General features: G+C 43.5%; 2 protein-coding genes across 2 annotated transcripts in view; both read right to left on the bottom strand.

Annotated features, from left to right (window-relative positions):
- Positions 1-19,034, bottom strand: part of CDC14A (cell division cycle 14A) — a 159,437-nt gene that overhangs the window by 30,067 nt on the left and 110,336 nt on the right. The window lies entirely within an intron of this gene.
- Positions 17,333-18,436, bottom strand: GPR88 (G protein-coupled receptor 88). Its single transcript, XM_061630555.1, has one exon. The coding sequence runs from the start codon at positions 18,434-18,436 to the stop codon at positions 17,333-17,335; it is 1,104 nt and encodes a 367-aa protein (XP_061486539.1).

Consider the following 19,034-nt stretch of genomic DNA (forward strand, 5'->3'; position numbering starts at 1 on the left):
CAGTAGCAGCCTGAGCAGTTTGGGAACTTCTACCCTACCCTCAAGAATGAAAGAAAGCGAATAACTAGTTGTCTACCCTCCTCCTATGTAAACTTCCCTCTCTCACTCTGTTGTGATCTTTGGTCCTTGCCCCCCTTCTCCTTCCTCTTCTGATGTCTCTCCTCTCACGCAATGGACAGACATTGGTAGGAGCCAATCAGCATGAAAGGGGTTTCATGCTGATCGGCTGTAGCGGTGGAGACATAGAGATCCAGGAAGGACCTGCCCCCACAAAGTAAGGTGACACTGACCTGGTGCGACCCAGCAGAACTGCACTGCTGCATATTAATAACACGGGGGGCTGGCTGATTGTTTTTAAAAAACCTTATTGAGGATAAGAGGGTGAAGTTTGCACATTCTTGCTGTAAAGGGCAACCTGCATTGCACTTTCCATTCCATGTAAGAAAGCCCTGAAGGCTTTCCTCAGTTGCAAAACACCCTCATGAGGTAGTGATCCGCATTATATGTTGTTGTTGTTATTTACCCACCCTTCACCCAAAAGTCCCAGGGCAGGTTACAACAATTTTAAAATTCAGCATTAAAACCTTTTTTTAAAACAACCTAAAATCACAAAATAGGTCCTAAAAATATATTTCTCAGATATCAAAGGCCAGGGTAAAGAGGTGCGACTTCAGCATTCACCTAAAACTGTACAATGAAGTTGTCAGACACACCATGGTGGGGAGGGAGTTCCACAACTTAGATGCCATCACCAAGAATGCCGTTTCCCGGGCTACCACCTTCCAAGCTTACAAGGGTGGCAGAACTGCCAAAAGGCCCCCCTCTGCTGATCTCAATACCTGAGAGTGTCTGTCGCAACAGATAGAATGCGTGACAGAATGGACAGGAGGGAAAGGTGTTCTTGACTTTAATTTATTTGTTTGTTCCCTGCTGCTGTACATTAAAAAGAAAACAAAATATAAAAAATAAAACTCACATAAATTCAAAGCATAGGTCCATCTAGCTCAGTATTGTCCACACTGACTGGAAGTGTCTCTCCAGGATTTCAGACGGGGGTTTCTCCCAGCTTTTCCTATAGTGCTGGGGACTGAACCTGGCACCTTCTGCATGCAAAGCTGATGCTCTGCCACTGAATGACAACCTTTTCCCGAAAGCAGCAGCTCTTCCCAAACATCCAAGCATAAAGCACCAGCGTTAAACCCTTCTCCCTCCTAGATGCTTTCCCATTGAAAGCTACCCTCCTCCAGTTGCTTTTGCCCTCACAAGCGTTCCAGATTTATCCCTCACTCACTGGAAGCCCACAGAGGTAGAAAGAGCTGAGGGGAATCTTCAGGGAAAAGGTGAAGTACTCCCTTCCCTTCTGCACCTTCTCTAATACAAATGACTCCCTCATTAGGCTGATTTGCAAGTGAGAAGACATTGCCGGGGATTTGTTGTGTGGCTGAGACACAATGTGCTGTTGTCTCCATGTATATGAGAAACAGGTGGAAAAAAAAGAGAGCCATAAAGGGAAAGGTCTACCATTGTGAGGTCTAGCTCCAGAGCCTGCGTGGGGAACCTTTGGCCCTCAGATGTTGCTGAACAACAACTCTGATAAGAGGTTTCCATACATTACTCTTTATCTAGGTACAAGCCCTCTGTACCTGGGTTCAACTGCTCTTGAGAAAGAGTCTACATGTGGTGATTTCTCACTGGTACTGGTTCCCTGAAGAAAGAGGTATTTTGTTCATGCATAGGCTCTCCCTACATGCTGTCTATGTGGAGTTGATCATGAACAATTCATTTTCCTCCCTGGGAAGAGCCTGGGGCTTCGTTCTAGCAGCAGCAGCTGCTGCCAAGCAGAAATGAGCTCAAGGAAACGTTAATTGCCGGAGCCACAGAGTGAGAAAGAGAAATAAGACTAAGATGGAGGCAAGGGTAAGGAGACCAGTCTGAAGCAGCGCTTCTGTGTGCTGGCAGTGAATGAACAGGAGGGAGGGAGGAGACAAAAAACAGGGGGTGGGGGAAGCTTTGGAGGATTCACATTGCAATTTTTTTAAAAGTCCCTGTAAAAAGTCTGAAGTAAGTCCCAGGCTGAAACTGGGAGCCCACTGTGTGTGTGGCCAACCGCAGCCCCCAACCAAGCAACCAGGGATGGGGGGAGTCACCTCCAGAGCAAAGCAGCAGCAGTAGCAGCAACCTGCATGTCTTCCTGTTCCTTTGCTTTAAAGTGTCTGCAGCTTCCACCCAATTAGCTAATGCTAATAATAATGCTAATAATAATAATACTTTCCCAAGGAAGAGCTCCCTCCTCAGAAAACAAAAACACACTCTTTTGTCTTTGTTTTGAGCGCCCTGTTGTCTGTGTCTTGGTTAAGGTGTGTATCCAGCCTTGATGTGCTTATGGAAGGGGTGTGCAAGTAGTGCCCCCCCAAGTGTAATGGCTTGGACAAGCACTGTTTTATGGAAAACCAAAGTCTGTGTGAAAGTACATATTCAGAAATGCCATTGATGTGATCCTAAGCACATTTACTAAATGATGTCATATAGAACTTGAACTTCACAAAAAACTTTATGGACACGCCCATAAACACCTATGCAACCTTGTGTCTGGAGACCTAATGCAGATAACACATGATTAAGAATCACTTTCCATAACTGTAAAGAGGTATGTCCGCATCCCAGGCACCTAAATGAGGGGTGAGAGCAGCATAGGAACATAGGCAGATGCCTTATACCAGGGGTTCCCAAACGTTTCTTGAAAAGTTACACTTTTATTGTTTTTATTACATTTGAAAGCTGCCCTGAGCTCTGTTTTTAACAGTGGAAGGGCAGGATATAAATCTTAATAGAGGAATAAATATTCCATAGTGTTGGAAACTACAGCCTAGGCATTTAAGGCTGAAAATGTACATTTAAAAAAAAAAGATTTCTCACATATTCCTTCACTTTTTGTTGGTAATTACTAAGTACAAAAACAAAACTGGATAATGCAACTATTAATATGCTTAATTTGCATAATTAGCAAATAATTTGCACAATATGCAAATTAGCCTGCCTGGATTTGTGGGACTGGAATAAGGCAACCCTATTTGCATTAATCCAAATTTTGACAAAAAATTGTCAAGAAATATGGAAAACTAAACAATGGCCCACAGCCTGGAAGTGTTCAATATACCAATTCCAAAGAAAGGGGATCCCAGAGAATGCAGTAATTATTGAACTATTGCCTTAATATCCCATGCAAGTAAAGTAATGCTCAAGATTCTACAACAAAGGCTCTTACCATATATGGAGCGAGAAATGCCAGACGTCCAAGCTGGATTTAGAAAGGGAAGAGGCACCAGAGATCATATGGCAAACATACGTTGGATAATGGAACGGAGCAAGGAATTTCAGAAGAAAATCACCCTGTGCTTTATAGACTACAGCAAAGCCTTGGACTGTGCAGATCATGAAAAACTATGGAATCCTTTAAAAGAAATGGTGCTACAGCATCTGATTGTCCTGATGCGCAACCTATACTCTGGACAAGAGGCTACTGTAAGGACAGAATATGGAGAAACTGATTGGTTCCCAATAGAAAAGAGTGTGAGAAGGGTGTATTTTATCACCCTACTTGTTTAATCTGTACACAGAACATATCATACGGAAAGCGGGATTGGACCAAGATGAAGGAGGTGTGAAAAGAGGGAGAAACATCAATAATTTAAGATATACAGATGATACCATACTCTTAGCAGAAACCAGTAATGATTTGAAACAAATGCTGATGAAAGTTAAAGAGGAAAGCACAAAAGCAGGACTACAGCTGAACATCAAAAAGACTAAAAGAATGACAACAGAAGATTTATGTAACTTTAAAGTTGACAATGAGGACACTGAACTTGTGAAGGATTATCAATACCTTGGCACAGTCATTAACCAAACTGGAGACAATAGTCAAGAAATCAGAAGAAGGCTAGGACTGGGGAAGGCAGCTGTGAGAGAACTAGAAAAGGTCCTCAAATGCAAAGATGTATCACTGAACACCAAAGTCAGGATCATTCAGACCATGGTATTCCTGATCTCTGTGTATGGATGTGAAAGTTGGACAGTGAAAAAGGCGGATAAGAGAAAAATCAACTCATTAGAAATGTGGTGCTGGAGGAGAGCTTTGCGCATACCATGGACTGCAAAAAAGACCAATAATTGGGTGTTAGAACAAATTAAACCAAAACTGTCACTAGAAGCTAAAATAATGAAACGGAGGTTATCATACTATAGAGACATAATGAGAAGACATGATTCACTAGAAAAGACAATAATGCTGGGGAAAACAGCAGGGAGTAGAAAAAGAGGAAGGCCAAACCAGAGATGGATTGATTCCATAAAGGAAGCCACAGACCTGAACGTACAGGATCTGAACAGGGTGGTTCATGACAGATGCTACTGGAGGTCACTGATTCATAGGGTCGCCATAAGTCATAATCGACTTGAAGGCACATAACAACTACAACGACAACAATTCACACTAAAATCCAAACCAAACTGAATGTCTCCCTCATCTCTAGCTAGGAGCAGGTTAGAATAAAGTGGGCCTGGGGGCCTGGAATAGGATTAGGGTGTTTAGTAATAAATACATAGAATTTCAAAGGAGCTAAGTAATTTGTCCCTGTCTGGTTTAGCTCAGCCTCAGACATCACCGGTAGTGTTCTGTTTTAGCCTCCTTCTCTTGTTTCTTTTCAAAAAAAGACATGCTTGTAACATACACCAAAAAGGAATCTTTTGCAGATTCTTACAGGCAGCCTTCACATGTCCTCATTACATAGTGTACACTGTATTGTTCAAGGCCTCATCTTGGCTGATATCAGCTCCATTCCCTTCACTGGGACCAGAGCAATGTCACTGGCCCTAAATCTGTCCAGGACATCTGCTAGGTGAAGAGGGCACCCAACAGACCACCCTGAGCATCAACATCTTGATTCACAGCCTCTTATTACCAAGAGCCCACAACAAGATTTTTAACATCAAATTACAAAAAGAGGGAACATTTCCTTGAGATATATATGGAGTAAACAAACTTGGTTTTTGCATTTTCTTCCCTTTCCTTTTCCTAACTCTTTTCTCTCTCATCTCTTTCCTTTTCATTCTATTTCTCTCCTCACTCACTTTATCTCTTTCTGTAAATATCAAATTGTAGTAATTTTGCACACTGTGAAAATCGTTAAAACATCTGGGAGATGGAAAAAAGGTGGGCTATGGGAAGGAGAGGGAAGAAAACAGTAAGTTTGTAATCAATATCTACTGGAGTTGCCAGGTCAGAAGCACACCAAACCCTGAGCTTTTTGGGGGGGGTAGTGATGTAATTAAGCATGATATGTCAAGCAGCAACCACAGTTGCTTGGAGCATACCTCTAAAAAAAAAACATTTTCTGACTGGAAATTAAGATGGAAATCTTAGCTAAATGAGGGTATTCCCAGGTCCAGCTGAAGTGACGAGATCATTCCTTCTCACCTGTTTAGGAAGCCTGGGTAGCGAACATTTAATCTAGCCAGAAGGCCATTGTAGGAAGAAGGGAGCCTAGTGTGATGTTAGATGGGAGAACCCAGGAGTAAAGATGGATGCTCCTGAAGGCTGCAATTCTAAACACACTTAACTAAAGGACTAAGCCACATAGAACTCAACAGGACTTATTTCTGTGCAGATATTGTTAGGATTGTGCTGTCGGAGAGGCTTGACTAGGGATCCTCTGCAAAGTTATCCATATCAAAGTAGGGTAAGCAACCCCCTGCCTGAAATACCCTGCCTGCCTTTTAACATGGCTGCTCCAAACCTCTTTACAGACTTGACCCTTCACTGCAGAGAGAAGTTTGGGAAATGAGTAAGAATTAAGAAGATTCTCTACCCTTTCCTGCCTACTGTGGTCTGCTATAAACTCACTTTGACAGCCAACCCAATTCCAGTGAGTAATAATTGATAGAGAGAAAACACACATGGTTTAGTCTACCTTTACAGGCAGTAGCTTGGGAACAACAGCAATTGAAGTCGCACTTCCTAGTATGTGAATTCTCTCTTACCACTTTTGGGCAAGAAACAAACCATCATACAAACAACAAGGTGCATCATCAGTGGGTTTAAGGTGGTTGAGCTAAGCACATGGAACCACTGTTATTGCTTTTATGGATGTAAGGGAATGAGGTCAGAGGTAAATGGAATGCAGATAGACTTTGGAACACTTTGGAACTCCCTGCCTATTGACTTTAGGCAGGCGCCTTACTGTACTCTTTTCGACATCTGCTAAAAACATTTTTTTTTTAGGCATGCCTACTCAGGCATGTAGAAGCTATTATGCTTTTTATCTGTTTTTAACTCGTTGTTGGTTGTATTATTTTGAATGTTTTTGAATATCTGTCTTTAACGTTTTTTGCCAATAATGTGATAGTTTTAATTCCTTTTGTAAACCACTTTGACACTTTTTTATAATAAAGTGGTATATAAATGTTGTAAATAAAGCACATAAATAAATTTTGGAGTCACTGTGGCCCTTGGGTCTCTTTCCTCTTTTTTAGAACAAAGGAACCTGTCTTATACTGACTCAGGCCATTTGGTACTATCTAGCTCAGCACTGATGACATGGACTAGCATTGGCTCTCCAGAATTCCAGGCAATAGTCTTTTCCAGAGATTGGATTTTGGACTTTTGCATCCAAAGCATATCCCAACTGAGCTACAGACCTTCCCCTGTTTAAAAATTATATTTTAAAATTGTTCTTTTCAATTTACCAATGAATGCACAGCATACCTAGGGCAGATCCACACCATGCATTTAAAGCATATTCAACATACATTTGAAGCACATGAATCCCACAACAGAATCATGGGAACTGTAGTTTGTTAAGGGTGGTGGGAACTGTAACTGTGAGGGGGAAACTAAACTTTCCAGGATTCTTTGGGGGAAGTCATGAGCTGGATGAGTTGGATGTGCTTTAAGGCCCTCCTCTGAGTGCCTACTAGGAGGGAAGCTGGGAGGATGGCAACAAGGGGGGAGGGCCTTCTCAGTGGTGGCCCCCAAATTATAGAATGATCTCCCTGATGAGGTGTGTCTGGCGCCAACACTGTTATCTTTTTGGTGCCAGGTCAAGACTTTCCTCTTCTCCCAGGCATTTTAGCATGTGTTTTTAAATTGTTTTTTAAAAAATGTGTTTTTAAATTTGTATATTTGTTTTTAATGTTTTTAATTGTTGTAAACTGCCCAGAGAGCTTCGGCTATGGGGTGGTATACAAATGTAAATAATAATAATAATAATAATAAATGTATTGTGTGGATCTGCATTATTTCATAAACTTTGCCTGTGTATAAATCATTTAAATTATTTTTTTAAATGGTAATCAGCTACAAAGTTTACTTGGTGACCATGGGCTACTCACCATCTCTCAGCCTAATCTGTCCCTCAGGGTGCAAACAAGAAGGGCACACTTAAAATGTCAAGGAAATAATAATGTACAACCATATTGTGAAATCAGATACATTTTGAGACACAGTATGAAGAAATGTTTATATAAGCATGCATGTCAAAGATGTTTATTATTACACAACCTGTAAAGATATTTATAGTGCGGTCCCATGCATGTTTACCCAGAAGCAAGTCCCAGTGTACTCAGTGTATTCAAACAGAGAAGCGTGCACAGGGCTGAAACCTGAAATGATAAGGAACTTCACTCAGCCAATCCAAAAATCATAATCATGCCACTTGAATCTGTTTTGCAACTGTTTTATACTTGTTTTATGGTTATTGGATTTTAAACAGATTTATTTCTTATTGTAAGCTACCTTGGTTTCCAACCCCACTTTACAGTGTTGTTGGAAAGATTCCATATACACACATACTGGAGATGTAAAAATACATACACCCTATATAATAGCTTATTGTTAAAACCAGTTGGTCACTGCAGATTTTTTTTTTTAAAAAGTATTAGTTGCCTATCAAATAAAAGCATTAACCTTTGGGTGAAGGGCAGGCAATAAATTCTACTTTAGGGTTGCCAGGCTCAGGGCCTGAGAATGATTCTGTATCTTTAAGAGAAGAGAAAATTCAGCCAAGTGCAGGTTTTCTTGCAATGGGAAAAACTACAAGATGAAATTCTCCCTTCCCCCTGCACAATTTTTAAAGATACAGTTTTTCCCATTACAGTGTTGCAAGAAAACCTGCACTTAGCTGAATTTTCTCTTCTCTTAAAGATGCAGAATCATTCTCAGGCCCCTGGCAACCCTATTCTAATTCTAATAATAATTCTAAGTTAGCCCTGCCTAGTTGCTTTGAAAAAAAAGGATTGGAGGGTGGGGGGAGAAAGATTTACAACACAATCCTTTGCTATGTTCACTCAAAAGCCCCATTGATTTACAGCACAATCCCAACCATGTCTACTCAAAAGTAAGCCCTACTGAATTCAATTGGGGTTTACTCCCAGGTATCTGGCATTGGCATTGCAGCTTTACTCCTAGAAAAGTGGGTAATGGATTAAAATTTCATACTGAGAAGGTTTTCAAAACAGGCTATGAATTAGACAAATAAACTGCCCTCTTCAACAACCCAGTAAAATTTAAGCTTGTTTGACTCCTTATAATTAGAAAAGTATAACATATCATAAACTCACTCAACTTCTGATGTGCAGACAAACAGGAAAAGGAAACTGTTTTCAAGATTTGCAATGCGTTCTAGCTATTGCCTAGAAGTCAGCAAATATTTTGTCATTCACAACCCTGACTTCACTTGAAAGGGCAGGGATTAGAGCAGCTGACTTCTAACAGAAGTTGCAGGGGGGCAGCTGATGTTTTGGTGTATGTCTTGAACCAGACCTAGGAACTTAATTTCTTTTTAAAACGAAAGCTAAGTGTCAGGAGATTAAGGTGACTTACCCGGAGACCCAGAGAGAACCTCAAAAACCCGGAGTCTCCAGGCCGGAAATCTGGCAATCCTAATATCTACTATAAAAAAGAAAAAAAAAACATTGAAATAAACTGAATTAAACTGAATTCAGCCCCAAACACCCTCTCCAGGGCAATCATGTTATCCTTGCCCTACATTCTTTCTGTTGGCTACTAGGAACAGAGGAAGCTGCCTTGTATTGAGTCAGACCATTGGTCCATCTAGTTCATTATTATCCACACTGACTGGCAGCAGCTCTCCAGGATTTCAGACGGGGCCTCTCCTCTACATGGATATGCCAAGGATTGAAGCTGGGACCTTCTAAATGCAAAGCATATACTTTGTCACTGAGCCTCAGCCCTCCTCACACAAGCAGGTTGAATTTAAGGTTTATGTTATCAAGGCGCCTGGGCAGCTTGGACTCTGGCAAGATGTGGACTTGTGCTGAGGTTGGATATCACTCTGTGCTGGAGGATCTTGCCAATGCAGTTTATCAGTGGTCGATCATGTCTTTGCTCAGAGCCCCACTCACTCTTTCCAAATGTTTGCCTTTTTCTGTGTGTGCCTTTGTTCCTCTTCCTGCACCCTTAAAAAGGGCCTAGCATCATCAGCAATGCTGGCCAACAAGATCAGCCTCAAAAGACCTTATCTCCATCCCACCAGTTAAAACAGCCAAACTGGTGAGGACTAGGGAGAGGGCTTTTTCAATTGTGGCCCCTACCCTGTGGAACTCCCTACCAAATGATCTCCATCATGCCCCCTCTATGATGGGCTTCCTCCGGGCCTTAAAGACCTGGCTCTTCAGGCAGGCGTTTGGGGTGGGTTAGGTTTTATTATTCTGGTTCGAGATTTTAAATGTTTTAGTGTATTTGGATGTTTTATATTGTGCGCTGCCCAGAGTGGCTGGATAACCAGCCAGATGGGTGACTAATAAATTCAATAAATAAATAAATAGAGATTCTAATTCTCTAAATGTTTTTTATTCAGATGTCATGCTTTTAATTTTACCGTGGAAATTGCCCCAGCAGTAGAATGGTGGTGCCAGGAAAGATACTGCAATGTAACATAACAAGATGTATGACTTGCAAAGTATTATTATTACTGCAATGTTGTGACGCAGTACAAGACAGGATTCTTCCAAGCCTTAAAAAATGATGTTGATCCAGTAGAATCTCAGCTCCTGCCGTTTCTCCTGCCATGGCTTTGTCTAATAGAAAGCTAGACCTAAGGCTGCTTTCACACTGCACTTTATTCCGTTATTCTGACAATTTCTTACCTGGTAATTTGCACATTATATTTGATCTTTCACACAAAACACAAGCTAGCTCCAGAATTCTAGTGGAATGTAGCGGAAGTTTAGTGCTAGTTTCTGTGATAAATGATACCAGAAATAATCCATTAGCAAGGCTGGGAACCCGGAAGATTGCAGGAGTTTTTCGCAAGCTGCAGCCACTCACATGACAGGCATCCCAGCATGCAATGCGTTCCCACCCTTTAGTTGCGTGGGTTTTTTGTTTTTGCCTGACAAACGTTGTACTGGTATTCCAGCATTGGCGCAGACAGCAGCAGCATTTCCCACACACACCCATCTTGATACAATTAAAACAACGTTAAAAGTCAGATCCTAAAGGGAGAGGGCTTGCATGGCGACAGGATGAGATCTTAGACCTCCTACACAGTGGGGAACAGTGTGCGTGGGTGAGGGACGAAAACAAGCTGTGTGAAAGACAGTTGCACGAAATGCCGTTATATCGGCTGAAAAAGTTGCTGTTCCACAATGCAACAAGTACTGCAGTGTGAAAGGGATTTTAGAAATCAGGACAGAAGTGCTCCCTTTTTAATCCGTTAAACTAACGCAATCAGCCTCATGTGTGAAAGCAGCCCAACTCAGATTGTTCCTTCTAAAGAACTACTGAAGGCGTGAGAGCACAACTTTGAACTGAGTACAGTAAACCTACTTTTTAGATCTGCTGTAGTAGGACAAACAATGACATGTGTTCAGACAAAGCTGTTTTGTACTAGCTCACAGCATGCCCCCTTACAGGCTTCACTTTGCAGCCTACCCACTGTCAGCTGTCACCAGCCTCTGCATTATGGGGAGAGTGCAATGTTCAAGCAGGCTGGAAAATTCCAAATTAGGGAAGACAATACCTGTATCTGTTCACAGGCAGAATTGGTAAATCTGCACCTGTAAAAACAGTTCACCCCATTGATTCAAGAAGTTTATTGACTTGAGTCATAAGATGGAAGGGACCAGATGGCTACCCCATCTAACATTTTGCTTAGTGCTGGCAAAGCTCCGCAGAAACCTACGTCAACCTATAATTTTTAGCTCTATCAGTAGGAGTAGCCAGATGTTGTTGGACTACAACTCCCATAATCCTTGACCATTGGCCATGCCAGCTTGGGGCTGGTGGTGCCAAGTCCAGCAAAATCTAGAGAGCCAAGGTTCCCCATCTTTGCCTAAAAGGCTCCGCTTATTTTCACTGGGCAGTCAGCATCTACCAATCAGCATCAGATAATAGATGCAATCAAGAGAAAGTTAGGTTCACCCAAGTGTCTTAGGGCTCATCCAGACGGAGCGGGATAATCCAGGTTTTCCATACCTGCTCTGTCAGCTGAGAGTCCTCACTTGCCCCTTTTCCCACTCCTTTCCCGCTTTTTGCTGATATTAAAAACACGCTTTTTTATCGGCCGCACACGCAGCCCGAACATGCGGCATCTTCTCGCTTTTTTCCTGTCCATGCCCCCGACACATCCCACTATGTTCCGATTCATTGGGAAAATATGACGTCTGCTCCCCTCTCCCCTTCCACTGCTATCAGTTCTCCACATGCGTGCTTGAACACGGAAGCGTGAACGTTTGGATTTCCTGTGGGCGCAATGGAGGTCATGGCCCAAACCGAATTTGGAGGAGGGGGCCACGAGTCCTCCCATAGCCTGTGGGGCCCTGGGCAAAATCATAGGTGGCTGATGAAAGGGCAGCGGGCAGCACAAAGAACCCACTCAGGCAGGGGATTCGCACCTGCCCCCTAAAAGCCGTGAGCACGCCTGCTTCACAGCTGATGAGCCGGAATCGGGCAGCACAAGGAATTCACTCAGGGGATTCAAACCTCCCGCCAAAGTACCTCACACAAACCCGATTCACAGCTGATGAGCAGAGAGGGGGGAAGCTGTCCAGCCACTCATCTGGGGATGGGGGGTGCACGGCTACAAAGGAGAAAAACACGCCACAGCCCACCCAGCTTCTCATCGCACACAAACAACACCTATGGTTACGGTGTCCCCCACTTTACAACGCCATGTCTGCTTGGCAAGTCTTGCAGAACTGCGCATTCATGGTAAACCAGAATAGTTACTCCATTTAGCAAGCGGCTTCTTGGATATTTCCCGTTTCAGCTTGCCAAACACTCCCTCTGGTTACAGTTAGCCATAAGTCAGGATCGCAGCTAATTCCGTTGCTATGGGCGAAAGGCTATAGCTCTGTGACAGAGCACCTATAGCAGCATATCTGCTTGGCAAGTCTCGCAGAAATGCGCATTCGTGGTAAAGCAGAAAAGTTACTCCATTTAGCAAGCGGCTTCTTGGATATTTCCCTTTTCGGCTTGCCAAACACTCCCTATTGCAGCCATTTATAAGCCCCAGCAAGTATATCATAATTTGGGCGCAAAAGTGATTTGTGTTTCCCCTTCCAGTTTCCCCTTCCTTCTGCTGCTTTCACAAATATGCTTTCTTGCATTTCTGCAATCACGTTAATCCAAAACGGTTAAACAGCTTTTCCACCATGACTTCCTGCTTCTGCACAAACCTGCATTTCTGCACCTGCGCAGTATATCCAACAGCACTGATTGGCCACGTTTTCCCGGGCGACATTTCCACACAAGCGCAAACGTGCAAAGGACGGGATTGGCTGGAAAAGAGGAGGGGGACTGGGGAACCGCCCCAGGACTGCCCATGCAACAGCATCATCTCTTAAATCCGTGGTATTGCGTCCAAGCGGCCGAAGGAACCGTGGATGATTCACGCTTTTAAAAAGTGTATCGCATTTTCCGTGGTTGTGCGAAAGCGGATGTAACTGCGCGAAAACGCGCTTTTGCACTCGGCGTCATCAGGACGACCAAAAAATAATAAGAACACAAAGCGGTCATGTTACACATTTTGCAGTCGTCTGGATGAGCCCTTAGAAATCAATGGAGCACAGTTTGCAGTTACATACTCACTTTTGTAAACTTTCAATGGGACTTTGGAGATCCTAATCTATGGACTAAGAGCCACCATAACCCAGAATGAGGCTGATGGTGACCTCTATCCAGATAACATTAGCCATAACCAAACCTGCAATCCTATGTACATCTTCTTATGAGTAAGTCCCATTGAATACAGAGGAACCTGGTAAATATAGATAGGGTTGGGCTGCTACATCCCAACTGATGTGGATGCCAGTGAACATGCAGCCCAACCTCATGCATGCTTACTTGGACGTTAGTCCCACTAAATTCAGTGGGGCTTACCTACAAGTAAGTGTGCACCAAACTATAGCCTTAGTCATGATAAGCTTTAGCTGGATTGGTGCTGACATTTATCAGAGATTTATCAGACATTTGCAGGGATTATAAATAAAACATGTTTCACTTTTATTCAAACATACTCAGAATCCCACTGCTGACACATAACCATATTTTGAGAGGGGAAAAGCAAGAAACAGGTCAGCAGAGAAACCCAAGAAACTGAACAATGGCAAATTAGGCACTAGAAGCAACTTTGCTCATACAACGCTAGGATATAGTAACCTTTATACAGGAAGATCATGGTGGGAAGCTTTTATTACAACAGACAGAGAGGTAGTTACATTAGACTTAAAAATAAACATTTTAAATGGTTTTAGCTGAAGGTCAGGTGACTTTGTTGTTGTTGTTGTTAGCCAGTTCAAGAGACAGACAAGTAAAGACTCAAGACAATTTACAACAGATAGATGATAGTTCAGTTTGTTCCATCTGTCTAAATCCTAACAGCAAACTAATTTTCCAAGTGCCTACTCATAGGTAGCCAAAATAGTGCCAACCATCCACAAGAGGGGTTCCCTCTTTGGGGGGAATGCCAAAGTTTGCAGAAGTACAAAAAACTTTAGAAAAAAATAAGGGGGGAACAACGTCCCCAAGACAATCCAATGAGGGACTGAGCATGCTTAGTGGCCATGGAATGTTGATTGTTGAGAGAGAATGGGGGGTGGTAGAGGGAGAAAAAATGGGAGGGGATGAATTGGAGTGTTTGGAAGACAGTATGGCTGGCTGAAACCCCAAAGAGGAGCACTTCACACTGCAACATTTTGTTGCAGATTGCACTTGTTCTAAAGAAAAATAAAACAACACAACAGACCACCAGCAGTATTGGGCCTCAATAATGTGAGAGTCATGCCTTCTCACATATGAATGCTATTCCTTAAACTCTGAGCTGTCGGCGAAGGGAAAGGCATATTGTTCTAAAGACATGTGCACCAATTCATTCCCATTGGCGCTCTTTTTCCTTCCACCCTCTGCGGTTCTCCTCTCTGTCAGAATGTAAATTGTAAAGTCCATGTGGGCAGGAGCCTGTCTTTTGGCTTATGATACTTTCTTTCTTTCTTTCTTTCTTTCTTTCTTTCTTTCTTTCTTTCTTTCTTTCTTTCTTTCTTTCTTTCTTTCTTTCTTTCTTTTGTTGCGTTTATATACCGCCCATAGCAAGTAGCTCTCAGGGCGGTAAACATAATAGGATAAAATACATACATCATAATAATAAAATCACAAAACATATAAGACACAATGAAAACAAAATACAATTAAACAAAATATAAGATGATAAAAGGATTAGTATTACAAGATTAAAAAGATAAAAAGATTAAAATGATTGAAATGCCTGGGAGCATAAGAAGGTCTTTACCTGGCGCCGGAAAGATAATAATGTAGGCGCCAGGCGTACCTCTTCGGGGAGGCTATTCCACAACTCGGGGGCCACCACAGAAAAGGCCCTAGATCTAGTAACCACCTTCTGTAAAGAAGAGCTTTGTAGACTGACAGTGCTCTATAAATACCATTTAGAAAATTACAATGCTTCACATGTTCAAAGTCTGAGGCATGCCATTTAAAAGATTTTGCAACTAGGGGAGAAAGAAACCTGAAGGCCCTTGGATATTTTTGGTGTGTGTCTTTTGCCTCTGTTTCTTCAACAGCTGTTTCAGATGTAGACTGACTACGACCTGGGAGACCAGGGTTTGAATCCCCACACAGCTATGAAGCTGACTGGGTGACCTTGGGCCAGTCACTGTCTCTCAGCCTCAGAGGGAGGCAATGGTAAACCCCCTCTGAATACCGCTTACCATGAAAACCCTATTCATACTGTAAGTCGGGTTCGACTTGAAGGCAGTCCATTTCCATTTTTTATAAGACATAATTCCCAAGGTAAATGGGCTGCAATTGGTGACAGGTGTGTGTGTGTGTGTGTGTGTGTGTGTGTGTGTGTGTGTGTGTGTGTGTGTGTGAGAGAGAGAGAGAGAGAGAGAGAGAGAGCATGTGTGTGTGTGAACAGCATCAGGGACAGATGTGGCCCAACACCAATAGTGTTCCCTGTTACTGGGAGGAAATCAAATAAATACAGTGCTTAAATTTTTTTCATATGCAAAAATATGGCTACTGTTCAGTAAAACAGTAAAGGTATTTTAAAATACTAAAGGTAAACATGTGTCTTCAGAGACGTCCTTGTTGTGATGACCCCATAAGATTTGGGAGCTTGGCTTCCACAGATGGGACCTTAGGAGAAGGCCTTACGATCCCAGCCTATGCACAGAACCACTAAGGTTGCATGCCACACACATAGACCCCATGCCTTTTGTGATGTGGCTTAGGCTCCTAGGGTTCTATGCAGTGTTAGTCATACTCAGGGTAAACCCATTGATGTGAATGGACATGACTAACTTTGGTCCATGAATTTTAATGGGTCTACCCTGAGAAGAACTGAGTTGGATACAACCCATTGTGACCACTAGCCCAAGACTGCCCAGTGAGATTTTGACTGAGTAGAGATTTTGGGAACCCACACTTTCCTCATCCAAATACACCACAGCAGGTGCCTTAACTTCCCTTCTGTGCTCTCCCCCTGGATTATTATAATGATGGGTATTGTGTGTGAGAGAGATTGTTCCAACTCATCTGCTTTGGATAACTATGAACTGAGGGTTAGATGACTGTTGGCTTGAGCATGCTGGAAAAAACCCACAATTAGTAAGCCAAGTAGAAAGATGCTACCACCAGCAGTCCTAGTGTCCAGGATTCTCTGCTGGGCTCCTACTGGGAGGAAGGGTGGGATATAAATAAATAAAAACTGTCCAACCCTGATCATGCACTTTTTTCTAAGAGAAACAGAAAGGAACAACAGTGGTAAGGAGCGGAATCTCATTTGGCTCTGGTAACCGCTTTTCAGGGGCTCAGGCAGAGATTCTTTCCCTCTGCATTTAAAAATACTTCAAATGGAGATGCCAGGCATTGATCCTTTGGACCTTATCCATGGCAAGCAAGTGCTCTTTATCAATCAGCTAAGGCAGTCTCTTTTTTACAAGCCAGTCTCTGTTAGCCCATTGTGAGCCAAGAAAGGAATGGAAAATGTTCAGGCAAAAGAGTTAAGACCCTAACAGGCAATATTTGAGGTATATAGTAAGACCTTTTCATCAGCTGGACTGAAAAAACTCCACAAAGTGTGAAAGCAATTTGATACAAATATATACTTTTTAAAGTTGACAGATGTCTCTATGGTAGCATTAAAAAGCCTCTCCTTAGGGAGTGGAGGACAGTGCAGTTCAGTGAGTCATTCTGTGGGTGCTTCCAGATAAGTGGTTATTGTGAGATTGGTGCTCCTCATGCATGCAAGGTTTTTGCAGCGCCATCCACACGTCTCTGGCATAAAATTGTCAGTTTGTATTCCCTGCCCCCATTTAATCCAGATTTTTCCTTTACAGGGGAAATCTGATAAGGACACTTTGTTGCTATTTTTGGATGGGATTCCATCACATGCCAGCAAATTCAGTTTGCGCAATTAAAGCTGATTTGGAGCTCTCACACAAATCCGCTTTCCCTCCCAAATTGGAGAAAATCACCAGAAAGTGTGGGGCAATATTTGCTCGTTGCAATGTCATTTAATCTCCCTGCAAACAAATCGGAATGATTGCTCAGTAAATCGCCAATGCCGTCTAGCCTTTCCACAAACTTTGTGCAAACAAATCAGGCCGAATGATCAATAAAACAGGTCATTCAAAAGCAAAACAAAACAAAAACCTGTTGCCAATGGCTTGCTTGAGATATCTCAATGACCCATTTGCAAAATGAAGCCCCCATCTGGAAGCACTTTGTGTGATAGACCAATGTCTCCCAGCACCTTTTCATTTAAGAGTGCATGAATTTTCTCAGGTAGGAGGGCAGTCACTGAAGTACTAAGCTCCCCATGCTTTCCATCTTGGTGCCCAGCTGCAATGGCTCCTGAGATGGAAGAGACACTGTGGGGAGAGCTGTAGTGGCCGCTGCTGCAGCCACAGCTACAGCCGGGTTTTCCCCTCCAGGTAGTACCAGGCGGATGCAGCGCCGGAACTCCTCGTTCTTCCAAGTATAGAGCAGTGGGTTGAAGGCAGAGAGAGAACAGAAGAGCAGCCAGCTCGCTATCTGCAGCTCCCGTGGTATGGGCTGGAAGAAAAACCCCAGCAGGCTCACCCACACCAGGGGCTGCGTGGCCAGAAGAAATGCAAGGCAGAGGAGCAAGACAGAGATGCTGCTCAAGCGTCGTGCCCGGCGGGGAGCTGATGGAGCAGCTGGAAAGCGGAGCTGTTGGAGCAGGTGGAAGTTGAGGACACTGACCCGCTTGACGCTGCCCCGCACCCTCCTTACAATTCCCATGTAGCAGTGGAGCAGGAGAACTGTCTGGCTGAGAACAGCCAGGGCTACCAGCAGTCCTGTGTAGTTCGCGCTCTTGCTGCTGGTGGCGTTTCTAGACTCTGGCTGGTTGGCCCACCACGTCTGTAGCCCTGGTGGAATCAAGGCGAGGAGGAGGGCAAACCCCCAGGACAAGCCAATCATCCAGGCTGTGTGCTTCCGCTGATAAACAGCCTGGTACATGATGGGTGGCTTGGTGATGAGGACATACCGGTTGAGGGCCACCAAGAGGTGGGAGAGCAGTGAGACGATGAGACCGAGACCTACAAGCCCAACCCGGAGCAAGCGGTACACTTCTGAGTGTGCTGAAGGGGAGCCAGAGGGTAGCAGTCTCTGCACTGCTTCCTGTGGCATCCAAAGGCCACACACGCTCAGGTCAGCAATGCAACCATTCACAATGAAAGTGTTGCTGGTGGTGCGCAGCTTCCTGAAGGTGAAGACCAGATATATGACCATGATGTTGGATATGGTTCCATAGACAGCTAACAGCAAGTAGAAGAAAGACAAAGTGATTCTAGTCCCCAGGGAGTCTTCTTCGCAAAGCAGCTGTTGTAAGGATCTGGAACTCCAGGAAGAGAAGGAGGAAGAGGTGTTGGGCATCCTGCTGCACACAAATTAGGCACTTTCCACTCCCAGATAAATCTCACCACTGCTCAATTCTCGATATGGCTAATCTGAGCCATGAAGAAATGAAGATTAATCTACTATACAGTACACAACAGGAGAGCTGAGGCAGGCCATCAGAAAGGTCCAAAACATGCACAATGTCCCAGAATGCAGACAGGGATATTCAAAACAGGCAGGCAGAGACTGGATCCCATGGAAACACACAAACATCCCAGACCATGCCAGATCCAGAGGTCAAAGCAGAGGTCGAAGAAGGGATATATGGGGATTCTTCAGAGAGTGAACTGAGGAGGATATAGGCATATTCCAAGCATGCAAGATCGCAAAAGATGAAGCTGGCTAGATGATCTGAGGCTGGTCCATGCAAGCCAGGCAAGCAGAAAGAAAAGATCTAGAGCTTGCAGGAATGCAACTAAACAGCTCTCCATGCCCGCAATGAAGTTAGAGTCTCTTGGTCGTCAAGCGCAGGCAGCAATGAGTGCCCGAAGACAGGCGAGCAAGCAGGCAAGGCAAGCCAAGGCAGAAGAAAGGAAGCCTCAACTGTGGAAATACCAGGACTCCCTCTGAGCAA

The sequence above is a fragment of the Rhineura floridana genome, chromosome 6 (assembly GCF_030035675.1).
Source record: "Rhineura floridana isolate rRhiFlo1 chromosome 6, rRhiFlo1.hap2, whole genome shotgun sequence".
In the NCBI taxonomy this organism is placed as follows: Eukaryota; Metazoa; Chordata; class Lepidosauria; order Squamata; family Rhineuridae; genus Rhineura; species Rhineura floridana.